Source organism: Cryptomeria japonica, chromosome 3 (assembly GCF_030272615.1).
Source record: "Cryptomeria japonica chromosome 3, Sugi_1.0, whole genome shotgun sequence".
NCBI lineage: Eukaryota > Viridiplantae > Streptophyta > Pinopsida > Cupressales > Cupressaceae > Cryptomeria > Cryptomeria japonica.
This window is the reverse complement of record NC_081407.1, coordinates 950,794,049-950,808,041: the sequence shown is the minus strand read 5'-3', so window position 1 is coordinate 950,808,041 and position 13,993 is coordinate 950,794,049. Positions and strand designations below refer to the sequence as shown.

Genomic DNA, 13,993 nt, shown 5'->3' with positions numbered 1-13,993 from the left:
GAAATGAAGGTGGCAGTGATTCTATAGAGGAAGTTGATTAAGATTAAATTAAAGCGTATCATGGGCAACAATTTCTAAAAGCATTCAATTAAATTAAATCAAGAATTTCAAGACAGCAATCAAGGCTGAAGGGCAATAATTGAAAGATGCCAACTAGGAATTGGCACTAATCTGACTTATTGGTTTCAGTAAGAGACTTTGATCAGTGAATTTAAGCTCTGGTTTTTTGATGGAGTTTTGAGGTTTTTTGAACTTTTTGAAGTTTTGTAGTTTCTCTGTTTTGAGTGCATTCCAAAATTCTTGGAGGAATATTTTATTTTGGGTAAGTGCCAAATTTTATAAAGATTGATCTCCAACGAGCTATAAAAAAGGTTGGCATTGTTCGAAATTGACTTTCGGGCAATCTTTGTATTTTGTGCAGTTTGGCTGGATGTGTGAAAAATAATTTATTACTTTAATTATTAAAATTAAATTGTCAAAAAAGAAAAATTAAAATACAACTTATTTTAATTATTTAGTAAGGGGAATTTTAAGTGACTAAAGTGCCAAAAAAGTTAATAATTAAATAAATTCACTTTATAGAGCAAAAAGGATTATTATTTTTAAAAACAATTTTAAAATTTAATTTCCATAAAGTTCTCGAGAAGATAATAAAAAGTGTTGAAGAGACTCATCTGAGTCATTCTGTATTGTTGATTTTGATGAAACCCTTTGTGGGAGTTTGAGCTGCTGTTCAACTTTCCAGCCGTGGGGCAAAAACCCCTATGGTGAAGTTTGGTTTTAGTAGTGAGAGATTTGCCCTAGTCGATTTGCAGGTGGAGTCATTTAGATTTCATGTGTGTGCTGAAGGTTTGCAACGTTTAAAGAAACGATTTGTCTATTCAAGTTTTTTGGGTTTATTAGGTTTGCAAGTTTAAATTTATACAATTTGTAGGCAAATGCAAATTATAAAGGTTTGGATTGAAGATGTGAGTGTAGTTGGTTAAGGTTTTGAAAAGTTATTGCAAGTATTGTTTCTACACATTCCATGCACTTTGGACAATTTGAAGGGCAATAGGTGAATGCATAAATATTCCTCTACTTAAGTATTGTTTGCTACATCAATCTAGAGTGATATAATTACAAGTATACTTTCAGAAAATTCATTCTTTATAATTTATAGTGGATGTTATTGCTTGTCTCAAGAGTTTGAAGTTTAGGTGTTTGGAAAGTGCATGTGGAGCACTAACAGGAGATTATACCTCTTTTCAACTTGAAGGATAACTAAGTGTTTAAAGGAATCATTGAACTCCTAAGAAGTCATGGGACCCTTGTGACGTGGAGTCTATCATTGGGCACATGAGATCATAAAGGAGACCATCAACTATTATATGTAATGTTGTGCATCCAAGGTGAAAGGTGTGGGAGTTGGAAAATAGCATAGCATTTTGTAGGATGTCCTGATATCACTAGGATTTTAAAGTATTCAATCTGTCCCTTTGAAGTGTTGAAATTCAAAATAAGAGCATCTTCCTACTTTATTAGAGCCATATGGTTCGAGGGGAATGCTGTGGGTCTTAGGAAGATTACAAATAACCTTTCAGCTATCGAGAAAGCCTAACGAGTTCAAGAAAAAGACAATGCAGGCTCATAAAGGTATTTTTAAGGAGTCCTAAGAATATTACCACAATAGCTACCTAAGAAAAAGGAAAACACAAGGCTAGGTTGGGGGCATTAAAAATAGAAGTCAACAAACAACAAGAATAGGTGACGTTGGAGGCCGTAAAGTAAGCAAGCACCAAAGAATATTGTTGTTAATTAAGCTCATAAAGGCTTCATATGTTTATGAAGGTATTGTTTGATGTTGCGGGAAGACTAGTGTTAGTGCTCAAAAAACATTGAATTGCCCTTACAAGAGGCCTTGCATTATTATTATAATGGGAATATCACAGCCTTGATGAGTAGGGAGAACATTAACCCAAAGGGTCACATGCATTTGTAAAGGAGCACAAAATATGAGCACTTGGATCAGTAGGATATACTTGTTGTTAAATATTTTGTGGTTTGCTGTTCATACTTGGAAGTAAGAAAATTACGTTCTTTCTATGCTCTCTTAACATATATGTATTGCATTATGTAAAGGATCATTAATTGGTTAGGCATAGTTCATTATAAATCTCTGAAACTATTATATGACAACTTGACATTCAAGTGTTTAGGGGCAATGTTGGGTGTAGTATTGCATTTTTTGTTATAATTTCTCATTGACACTTATTTAATTGACTTAGAGTATCCTTACAGTTTGTCATGTACTTCTCAATGTTTTCAGTTTGACAGTTTGTCATTGAAGTGGTTTTGGATGCCTTCAGGAGTTATAATGCGCTTTTTGCTTATATTTTTCAACTTATATATTGTCACTTATGGTTTTTTTGGTGCCCTAAGTGGGTGTAATGCACTTTTTCTTCTAATTTGATGTTGAGTCTAACCACTTAAGTGAAAAAGTACACTTCCAAGTCACTTAAGTGATTTTCGCATTATAATTGCTATTGACATTGAAAAGTGCATGCACTTTTTTTATGTAAGTGATTTTACTGCAAGAAGGATGTCCACAAGCTCTCTTAGTGACATTTTTGCCTATTTTTTGTTGTTGAAACTCATTATTCTTCTCTCGAGGCATGCTTTGCAGCATCCGTGCACCTGTTTCTGACATGAAATTGTGAAAAGTACTCCACCAAGATGTGTTCCAGGAACCCTAATGGTCATTTCCCTGCATTGGCACTCAATTGCCTTTTCTAATATCCAAATTGTTGTACCCACCCTCTTTGATGTGCTTAAAAACTTCTTCTCATGTGTGTATGCTGACTTGAGACATCAATGACATTGAGAATCACTGAAACAAAGATTCAAGTATGGCCTATAAACAAGAAAGCACTAGAGTTTGACTTGAAACACTAAATACGATCATTTTTGTATTGGTACAAGAAGGAGCTTTTTCTTGTTTATGGTGAATTACATTGATTCTTGTTCCTTGATATATTTTTCAGTTTTATTTGTTGTTTGTGAAAATTAATATAAATCCAATTTCAGTTTCAATTTCAAGCAGAAAACTGAGAAGTGACAATAAACATCAAAGAAACTAAGACAACTGATGCTGTGAGAGCAAGTCAGAACTTGTATAAGAAAAGTAAATCTTGGAGAAAGAAATATATCAATATCTATGAATGACCAAAAATAGATCAAAGGAACTGGAAAGTATAGCACGTACAGTAGCAAAAACTAGGGCAAAAAATGGCCCTAGACATGAAAGAAAATAGGAAAAAATGAGAAAGTGAGAATAGTTGGAAGACAGGGGCTTATTTTAAAAAGTGTAATCCCAAACAAGTATGTACCAATAAGAAAGTGATAATATTATGCTATACAAATATGAATAATAATTGCATATAGTAAATTGGAAAATATCATTTTGCCAAATGGATCTCACATTATTGTGGAAATAATTAGTCCCAGTATTTGAGTGAAAATACCATCAGTTATCCTCTTTATCTAAAAATGATTATCGAAGGTTGGTATCAACAATGAGATCACAAGATGCTAAAAAATAAACATAATTAGCAATCAATGTTACCTCTGGCTTAAGGTCTGTCTCAACAAGGATTTTGAATAAGACATGAGATTGCTGTAATTCCATATACAATGTGTCAGACTTCAATTTTAAATCCTCGTCTTTATTTGTTTAAAAGTCTGCCTTGTTTGAAGATCTTTAGGAATGGGTCAATTGCATTAAAGAGAAGCCTTCAGTAAGACTTATAGCCTTTAAAAGGCCAGATAAGCTCCAGTTTTTACAGCGAGATAACAAGTTGGTTAAAAACAAACATATTGAAGGTTGGTATCAACAATGAGACAACAAACCACTTAAAAATGAACAATTCAAGGCTACCTTTGGCTAAAGGTTTTTCTATACTAGGATTTTAAAGCTTATCTAGCCTTTTAAATTGCAAGCGATGAGATTGCTGTAATCCTATATTCTCTACGAGTCAGACTTTTCATTTTAAATTGACATTTTTATTATTCAAAAAATCAGTCTTTGTTTGGAGATCTTTAAAAATGGCTCAGCATTTAAGAGAAGTTTCTAGTAAAACTAATAGCCTTTGAAAGGTCATAAGCTCCAGTTCTACTGCTCATTTATTGCTGAAGACATCTTTATTGGTATGAGCCTAGAGCTTTCTCATTTAAATCGTAACCAAGCAATGCACTGCGTATATTAAGTCCCATGTGTGTGTCTTTGCATAAAAGGCATCTTTGGTACAGCTTCAAAGTTTTGATAGAAGTGGAGAAGGCAATAATTAACTGTTCATTTATTTGTCTTTTCTTCCTATGTGATGGATGCAATAGTAAATGTATTCCTCTGCCTTGTTTGGCCCAAAAATGGTTTTACCACTACAGAAAATTAAGTTTTTGTTGCTTTGAAAAGTCATGTCTTGGTTGATTTTGAAATTGGTTGCAATCAAATACTTGACAATATTAAAGGACTGATTCCAAATTGTAACTGCAAGTATTTTTGGAAGAAAAAGGTAAATTAATTTCATTCTAGATTTTTACTTTCATATTATGTATGCGATTGAAGATCTTGATGCAAGTAATAGAAGAATGTAATTGTTCTCTCTTATATGAGATATTTAACATTAAATACTATCAGGCATATTTTACAAAATTACTGGAAAAACCCTTGCAAAAATATTTTAGAAGACATGATAATCCTTTGAAACTAATATGTGCATATTTGTTAAATTTGCAGCATGGCAAAGTATCAAGAAGCAAATCCTGCAGTATACACAATCATCACATTTCCATTTTTGTTTGCTGTTATGTTTGGCGATTGGGGTCATGGGCTGTGTTTATTGCTGGCAACATTGGTACTTATATTGAGGGAGAAGAAACTTGGGCGACAGGTACTGTAGTGATAATGTTACAAACTAGTTGTATCATCATAGACCTAAATGCTTATGAATAACATTTGTAACATTGTAGTGTATGGCAGGAAATAATTTGGTCATTTATGTACTTTCGAGATCACTTGTGAATATCCTGTGTATAATATTTTCTTTGTTTTACAAAACTCTTGTGTGCTTTGTTGCTTTTATGTGCCCTGTATATCCATTTAAGGTGCTCATTTTATTTTATCTTTTGCTAATTAGCAAATTGCATGTTTTGGAAATTTCAATATAACTGTTCCAGTATTATCTTTCTGTCATTTACTCGACAGTTTTCTCAGGTCATTTTGAAAGGGGGCCAAATACAACTAGACAGTTTGCTACTTAGTCCTCAAACAAGAGAAATGGTAAATAGGTGGTGCAGGAGCACCTAACCCAAAAGTACACCAGGAGGTTAAAGATCATGCCATGAGTCATTTCACTCATATTTGAGTTTATATGGTCACATTAATGTATTTTGAGTCATTATAGGTCATATGTAAGGCCAAAAGAGCCAATTGTAATGAGCTGTCCAAGTTGTCCTAATAAGGTCTTTGTTTGCCCTCTCGGGTAAATAGCTTAGAACATAAAGCACGTAATGCAGAATGATAACGCCATAGATATTAGACAAGTATAAGAGATGTTATTCCATTCATAATTGTTCTCCCTCACAAGTTACATTCGGAAGTATATAAAGATACCGAGGGGGTGCAAGTGCCAACCGTCGCACTGCAATTGCCACCCCTCGGTTGCCAACTAACCAAGACAATTACAACTTAATTAACTTGTTTTATTTTCATGTACAATATTGCCGCTAACATCATCCCCCCCAAAAGAAAAGAAGTCGTCTCCGGATGACTTAATACAAAATAGAGATGACATTAAACAGAACTGCTGACGCCAGTCGAGCCCGGAACTTATACACCTGCTGCGTCCTCGCTTGAAAACCCTTTTCTGCTACCATCCTATGTTCAAGTGCGGATTTCACCATTAGTGCTTCCTTTGACATCACAATCCTCCTGTGCCTAAACCAAACTTGTCTGCAAAACACGCGTTTCAGTCTCAGCCTCCACCAACTGCTACTCAAATGATACTGTCTCCCTAGCCAATTTGTCCTCGATAGCCACCCGTGCTGCCCTCTCGGCATCCAACTCCTGGGTACGCTAAGCTAAGTCTCACGCTACTCTTGCCTCCAACCTAGTGGTCAGCTCCTCCCGAGCCCTCTGTGCATCCACCAAGGCAACCTCACGTCCAGCCGAGACATACTCTGAGTTGCTCAAAGCGTACCATTCATGTCTGGAGGTGGCCACAACCCTCTGTCACAAAGGCTACGAGACACCTCAAATCCTCCATCACACTCCCCAAAGGCTGATAACTGAACTGAATAACTCTCTGGTGTCATACAACTGCGCGGACTTGCAATGCCTTTCCTCAAACTCTGTTTGTTCCCAACCTCCAAATCCGTCACCATCTACGGCTTATGGCTTCCCCGCCAATGCTTAGCTGTAGGCTTCTTTCTCACAGTACGGACAACCACAACACTTACGGTGACATCTCTAATGCCCTTCGCCCAACTCCAACAAGTGTACTGTAGCTCAAAAATAAACTGGGGGTTTGGGGGCAGTGCCTCCAACGGGGTCGAGGGGCAGCGCCCCTCGCGGGGTCCGGGGGCAGCACCCCAGGTGCGCTCCCGCCGCCAACACCAATTTACAACCCTGAGAACCATACGAAAGTCCATGGCGCACATCATTTATGTGATAATTTAAGATGCAAAAACCCTTCTTCTCCACTCTAAATTTCCAGTGTCCTGGCTCCAGACTCCATCGAATGATTTTAAATCTGGTCGTCGTTTCTTTTTTTTTTTTTTTTCCACTGTAATGTCCCCGATGGCACCCCGGCCATACAACCTCCCCGTACGGTCAACAACAGCACTGGCACCTCCAATCGTACGACCACCTTCCCGTGCGGTCAACACCCCTCCACCATATGGCTATGTTTGTTTGTGCAGTGCTGCGTTTATGTCTCCATGCTTCGCGCCCTTATTCCTTGCGGCAGCGGTGGTTTCCACCGCACGGTGGTCCCACTGTCGGTGTTACTACCTGTTGTGACCATTTCACACATCGCCCCATCGCAAATGGGGACCCCCTCTTTTTGCTTGTTTTTTTTGCTCGTTTTCGCTTTCGTTTTTAGGGTTTTGTTAGTCAGTTGGTCGTCTGGATTTAGGGCCAAGCTTTAGGGTTTTAAATTTTGCCTTTTCAAGCCAAGATCCAGTTGTTTTTTGAGAGCTTTTGAGCTTCTTTTCTAGAATGCAAATTTTGAATGCAATGATTTCGCCAAAATGGTCTAATTTTCAATTGGAATGTTCATGCAGAGCTTGAATTTGTCTAAGTGTTGAAAGTGAAATGTGAATTTTTATCCAATTGAATATTTTGACCAAATTTTGACTTTTTTGAATTTTGATCCTGGGCATTGGAATTGATTTGTTTTCGCCTCGTGAAGTGTTAAAATGTGAAAAATCTTGTTATTTTGGCCTGTAGGAGCAAAATCGCTCCTGTCCCTCAGTGAAGGACGGGAGCTCATTTTCAAATATCTCATCGTCCCTGCAGAGTCCAGACAAATTTTACGTTTGAAGTGATGGAGAACGACGAGATCTTTCCATTGAATATAAATTGAAGATTTTTATGAGCACAGAAATGCCTCCAGGAGGAAAATCGCTCCTGTCCCTCAGTGAAGGACCGGAGCTACGATTCAAATTTCGCCTTGTCCTTGCAAGATTTCGAAAACTTAATGATTTGAGGACGTCCAAGGGAAGATGCTTTGCCAAATGAATATAATTTGAGATGCAAAAACGAAGGAGAATGACCTATATTGACCAAATCGCTCCTGTCCCTCTCCAAGGGACCAGGGCGAGGTACCTTGTAGCTCTCGTCCCTCTCCCAGGGACCAGAGCGATTTCCTTCATTATGCAAAATCCAGACAAAGGTCAAGGCAAGTTTACGTTCAAAAACAAGGGAAAACATGAGATGAACGCATTGAATATAAATTGAAGATTTTTGGGACATCCATAACAGTGTTAAATGCCTAGTTCGCTCCTGTCCCTCAGGGAGGGACCAGAGCGATTTTTGATATAATTGCTTTTCTTGCAAAGTTACAAATGATGTCAAGGCATGGACGAATAGAGTGAAGAAGGACGAGTCCGTTGAATATAAACTTGGAACCTAGCAAAGTGAAATGAAGACCACAAGGGAAGGATCGCTCCTGTCCCTCTCCAAGGGACCAGGGCGATACAATGATGATAATACTCCCTACGCAAGTTCAAGGTCGTTCCTCCAAAGTTCAAGGTCGACACAAGTCAAGACAAGGTGGCGAGGGACATTTCAAGGCATCTCCATCATGCGCAAACACTCAAGGGACGTTAAAATGAAGAAATTGACACCATATAACATAGATCGCTCCTGTCCCTCAGGAAGGGACCAGGGCGATGTTAGATGTATTGATCATTTTGAGCAAGATTTACGTAAGGACAAGATTTCGCAAGGTCTTAGAGGGTCCACGGAAAGGTAGAAAGGTGATGCATGAAGATTTCAAACGTCAAATAATCACCAAAATGGACCTAGGAACCATATCGCTCCTGTCCCTCTCCAAGGGACCAGGGCGATTTGCTTTGGATTCCTTGTTTTGCTTCAAGATCAAGCTAAGTCAAGACGTCTTAAGATAGCATATGGTCCAAGGCATCGTTTGAAGATAATTTGCAAGAGTGTTGAACGTCCAAACATCGCCAAATAATGTAAAAGCCCCATATCGCTCCTGTCCTTTGGACAAGGACCAAGGCGATGCTATTAATAACACTCACGTTCCTTCAAGATCAAAGCCAGGCGAGGATAAGCAAGGTAAGGGACGACGTTTGAAGGACATCGCAAAGGAGATCAGAGTGTAAAGTTGCCAAGGTCAAGGAGAAAACGTGGATCGCTCCTGTCCCTCTCCAAGGGACAAGGGCGATGGTCCCTTTAATACGTCCAAACACATAATGGAGACAAATAGAATAAGCGCGAAAGGAATGAGCATAGATGTTATTCGCCCTACGATGGAAGTTTGAAGGTCAAAGATGCAAGATGAACGTGAAGACATGGAGATCGCTCCTGTCCCTCTCCAAGGGACAAGGGCGATGTTAGGCAAAACACATGATATTCTTTGAAAATCACGTTAAGACAAGGACGCACAAGGTTTTAAATGGCATTTGGAAGATGATACAAGGAAAGGATCGTACCAAAATGGAGAATTTTAAGCAAAAACCTTAGGATCACTCCTGTCCCTCTCCAAGGGACCAGGGCGATAATGGTCATGAGATGCACTTGCTCGCACAAGAAAGAAATTCAAATTCGAAGGACCACCAAATGATCGATTTGGAACGTGGAAATGAAGGAGTTGAACGTTGAAAACGCAAGAATCAAGACCAAAATCATGGATCGCTCCTGTCCCTCTCCAAGGGACCAGAGCGATGAGGTACGTCCCTTTATTTTCATATTTTTGGCGCCAAATTAAACAATTCAAATTTCCTTAAATGTTAATCGATTTAAAATTTGAAAATCTTATTTATTTAGCATTTAATATGGCGTTAAACATTTATTAATTATTTTGCCTTTATTAGAATCGAAATTTGCAAATTAAAAAACGCAAGGCATTAATAATTAATTATTTAATTAATAAAAAATCGATTTGAGCGCTCAATTAGGCAAGTCGGCCTTGTCATTTCATTGCAAATCATTTAAAAAATGGTTTTATTTTATCAAGTCGGCCTAAGGGGTGAAGGATGAACGCGCTATATATAAGGGGTGAGAGATTTCATTTTTCACATAATCATTTTTACCTTTCTTCATGCGAATTGAGAGGAGGCAAATATAGTGCGAAGTGTGTTCAAAGGTGGTGCGAATTTCATTCATCCAAAGGGTGGCGCGTTATACATCAAGGGTGGTGCGAATCCAAACCAAAGGTGATGCGAAGTATATCATCAAGTGTGGAGTGCGAATTACGTTGAAGACCAAGCGCGAACTCGAGGATACATTGAGGCGAATTTGCTAAGGACTTGGAGACCACACCAAGGCGAACTTGGGGATCCTTCTAAGACCACGTCGAAGGTGCTAAACTTGGAGATTTATTTGTGCGAACTTGAAGATCCATTTGAGACCACGTCCAAGGCGATAATTGAAGATCACGTTCTCTCCAGAGGTGGCGAAGTCAATTTTGAGGAGATCATATTGAAGTTTACTTTATACCTCAAATTTTGCCTAGGCAAATTTTGTTTTTGCATTCTAGAGTTAGCTCTCTATCGAGGTATGGCGATTTAATTGTTATTGCTTTATTCATTCATCGTCATATTTCAAATTTCAAATTTTGATTCTTGAATTTCTCTTGGCTCAATCGTCGTATTTTAGGAAATGATGACTCTAGAGACTTATCATGAGGTTTCCTAAAATTTATCTCTCTTATTTACGTTATTTATTGCAAAATCTATTTCTTATAATGAAATGTTGTGTAGGTATGGCAACCCCAAAGGCGGGAGCATCCACTAGTCGCTCGGCTCTCATGAAAGAAGATCAGAAGACCGAAGAAGTGGAGACCAAGATCGTGTCTAAATGGAGCAATATTGGAGATACAAACTTGGGGAACTTTAGCACAAAGAAGTTTCGAGAGGTCCCTTACATCGGCAAGCCATCACCTGTCGCCCGGAGAATAATAGAGAGTGGCATCATCAAGGCGGCCGGTTTTCCTCCAGCCATTCAGTGCCACGAGTTGATGATCGAGTGTGCCCGTCACTACAATCCACAGTCCAGGACAATTGTGTCCAACGAGGGAAACACTTTGGCGTACCTTTCAGAGGAAGCCATAAGTGAAGCCTTCCATCTTCCAGAGCACAGGGACATGATATACAAGAGCATTGAAGGAGCCAGATCAGTGTACGATGATGATCCAGATGCTTGCCTAAGCATAATTAACAAGAACTGGCTACTTAAGAGTCATCCCCGTCTGAGCAAAGTACCGAACACACCACACAGGATTGATTTCCAGGAAGAGTACAGAGATTTGATTACCATGCTCAACAGAGTTACAGGAGCACCTCATGCCTTCTATTTTGAGAAATGGATGTTTTACTTCATCCAGGTGATTGTTCAAGGAAAGGGTACAATACATTGGGCTAGGATAATTAGCCATTGCTTAGACGTACAGTTGAGAAGACTCAGGGCTACTAAGTCCTTCCACATGAGTTCATACGTCATCTATGCCTTAATCAGGAGCGTTGAGTACGCAGGACTACCTCACAGAGGAGTGATTGGAAGAGGACCCGGCGAGGTCAGAGTTTGTGAATCCTATACCTACTTGCATCATCCACCAGGGAAGAACTACAAGTTAATCAATGATACTTTCACGATGAACATCACAAGGACGTTGCAAGGAGGGATTCACAACAGATTATCTCAGGATGCCCAGGAATTCATCAAGAGGTACGGTGCTTGGTTCATTCAGTTTCCCAAGTTCACTTACATTAGAGTGTATGGATGTCCTTTACCTCCATACATGTTGCCGAGGTACCCGACAGACAGAATTGTGTTACTTGAAGTAACAAGGCAGTTGGCAGCATATGTGAAGGCATTCAGACACAGACATCAGAATGGAGTTCAGGTACCTATTATGTTGGGTAATTCAGTTGAGGTATGTCCTAATGTATTAGCCATGGATGACGCAGAGAAGGAGTTAGCCTTGTATCCTTTTTCATCTTTTGCTTGGAGGAATAGTTTTGATCCACATGGACATTTAGAGGAGACGGTCGGTAGAAGATTTAGACATGAGCACCAGATTGAAGATTTTATGATGAATCTCCTAGACGATCTCGAAGTGAAACGAAAAATGCATTCTAGATTGCCTTTGGATTTCATCAGGAAATGTAAGATTTACAGAGTGGCCGACCAAGCTCAGGACAACGGCAGGCACATCCAATCTTCATATGATAGAGAAAGCAAAACAATAAGTTTGAATTGGAATGAGCCTGAGGCCGTGGATTTAGATGATTTGATGGCACCAGTCTTGTCTTGTACTCGCAGATGGGTAGACGTTCAGCATCAGAAGTTGAGAGAACAAAGCATAGCCATGTCTTTTACTTTGGAAGAGAAACCAGCCAAAGGTGGAGCCAGTGTTAGTGAAGGCAATCCTAATCCTAGGAATTCAGGTGAAGGTAACCTTCGATGTGCCAGTGAGGGGCAATCTCCATTCAAGAGGTTCGAAGAGAAAGGAAAGATCAGAAAAGAAAGAGCCTTCCAAGAAAAAGTTAGGTGCCAACAAAGATCAAACACCAGGTACTTCTTCCAGACCAGAGGATAGAACAATTCGAGTGGAAGAGTCCATGGAATCAATGGTACACAATGATAGACAGGAGGAAGGACAGGCACAGCATGTTTCATCCGATGGATCTCTCCAAGACTATGATTTAGATAATGATAATGAAGTAACATCTCCTCCCAGACAAGAAGAAATAGTACATAAAGAAATTCAAGTTCAAGAGACAAGATCAAATATCCCAGATTGGTTGAAGGAAAGATTGACTAAGGTGATCGTAATTGAGGACGAGGACAGTGTAATTGATTTAGAGAGCCTCGTGGGACGTTCACATATGACAACAGAAAAGAAGAAGGCTACAAAGATGTCCAAGATGATTCGAGATGAGACTGGATCTAGAAAACTGCAGATAGCTACACCGGCAGCAGACAAATATGAGGGTGAGATCCTAGCAGAAGACTATCATATACAGACTATTGAGTTAGGACCATCCACAGCAGAGCAGACTTTAGATGATGCCACCGACACATTTGAGGCATTGAAGGACAAGCTTAGAGAAGAAGTAGAAAAGAATAGAAAGCTTGAGAGAGAGGTCGGTGCATGGAGGACATATTTCAGTCATATCAATGAACCTTTGGGACGTCAGGATCCAGTTAGATCACCATTGCAGGCATTGCCCCTTCAATCAATCAATGAAGCAGAAAGATTCAGGAACCTGGTCCAGCGTACATGTAGTTGGATGGATAGATCTCACACGGTGGCCATTGAGTTTGTTACAAGGATGTCAAAGATCACCCATCAGGCTATCCAAGTTCTTGAGATTATTCACAGATTGATGGCAACAGTAGCTGCATTTGCCCATACCAAGGACGTTGTCATCCCTGTCTTGAAAGTTATAAGACACACATCCAGAAGAATTTTAGCACAAGAGAGGATCTTAGAAGGTGATTCTCACAGTTTGTTTCAGTGGTCAACCTTAATCCATATAAAGAGTGTTCTCTTTGAGGACATCAGTGTTAGATGTGGTCAAGTTGAGGAGGTGATCAATCCGATCCAGGACAGAGTATTTGAGGTACTTCGTACCATTCTTGGCAGAAGGATCGAGGTCGAGACAGATGTGGATTTACAAGAATTTGAGGATAGGATCAAGATCATCTTTCGCAAGGACGCAGATGTTACAGATGAGCAGTATGATCAGATGTATGCCACCATGCTCCTGATTGATAGAACGAAGGAACTTGAACCTACTTGGGACACGGCTCTTCTAGATGCATTTGATCAGGTTATCCACTTAGAAGAGAGTATCAAGAATCTTCCCGAGATTCCAAACACAGAAATCGAAGGAATCGTGACAAAATTCATTGCATATGCTAAGAAAGAGAATTGGAAAGGGAATAAGATTCTAGATGAAAGGTTGTTACAGATGACATGACATCTTATTTCTCATTGGTTAATACCTCCTAGATTTGTGTGCCAAATTTAATATTTGGCTATGTATTTAATGTTGTTCAGTAAAAAGGTCATTTGTAACAAACCCTAATTAGGGTTTAGGTGTCATGATCTTGTCCATTGATTTACTTTCAATCTGGACCTTTCATTGTAACTGGGGATGCTATTTATACCCCCATTTTTCATTTCATTTGATAATAGTTAATAGTGAATAAGTGTGAGAGATAATAGTTGATGTAATAGAGAGATTAGAGTTAGAAGCAATT

General features: G+C 39.1%; 1 protein-coding gene across 3 annotated transcripts in view; it reads left to right on the top strand.

Annotated features, from left to right (window-relative positions):
* LOC131038929 (V-type proton ATPase subunit a1) overlaps positions 1–13,993 on the top strand; it is a 134,429-nt gene that overhangs the window by 82,467 nt on the left and 37,969 nt on the right. For all 3 annotated transcript variants that reach the window (XM_057971532.2, XM_057971531.2, XM_057971533.1), the window contains exon 11: positions 4,775–4,928. In XM_057971532.2, coding sequence (XP_057827515.1) covers positions 4,775–4,928 — 154 coding nt within the window. The remainder of the gene's footprint in view (positions 1–4,774; positions 4,929–13,993) is intronic.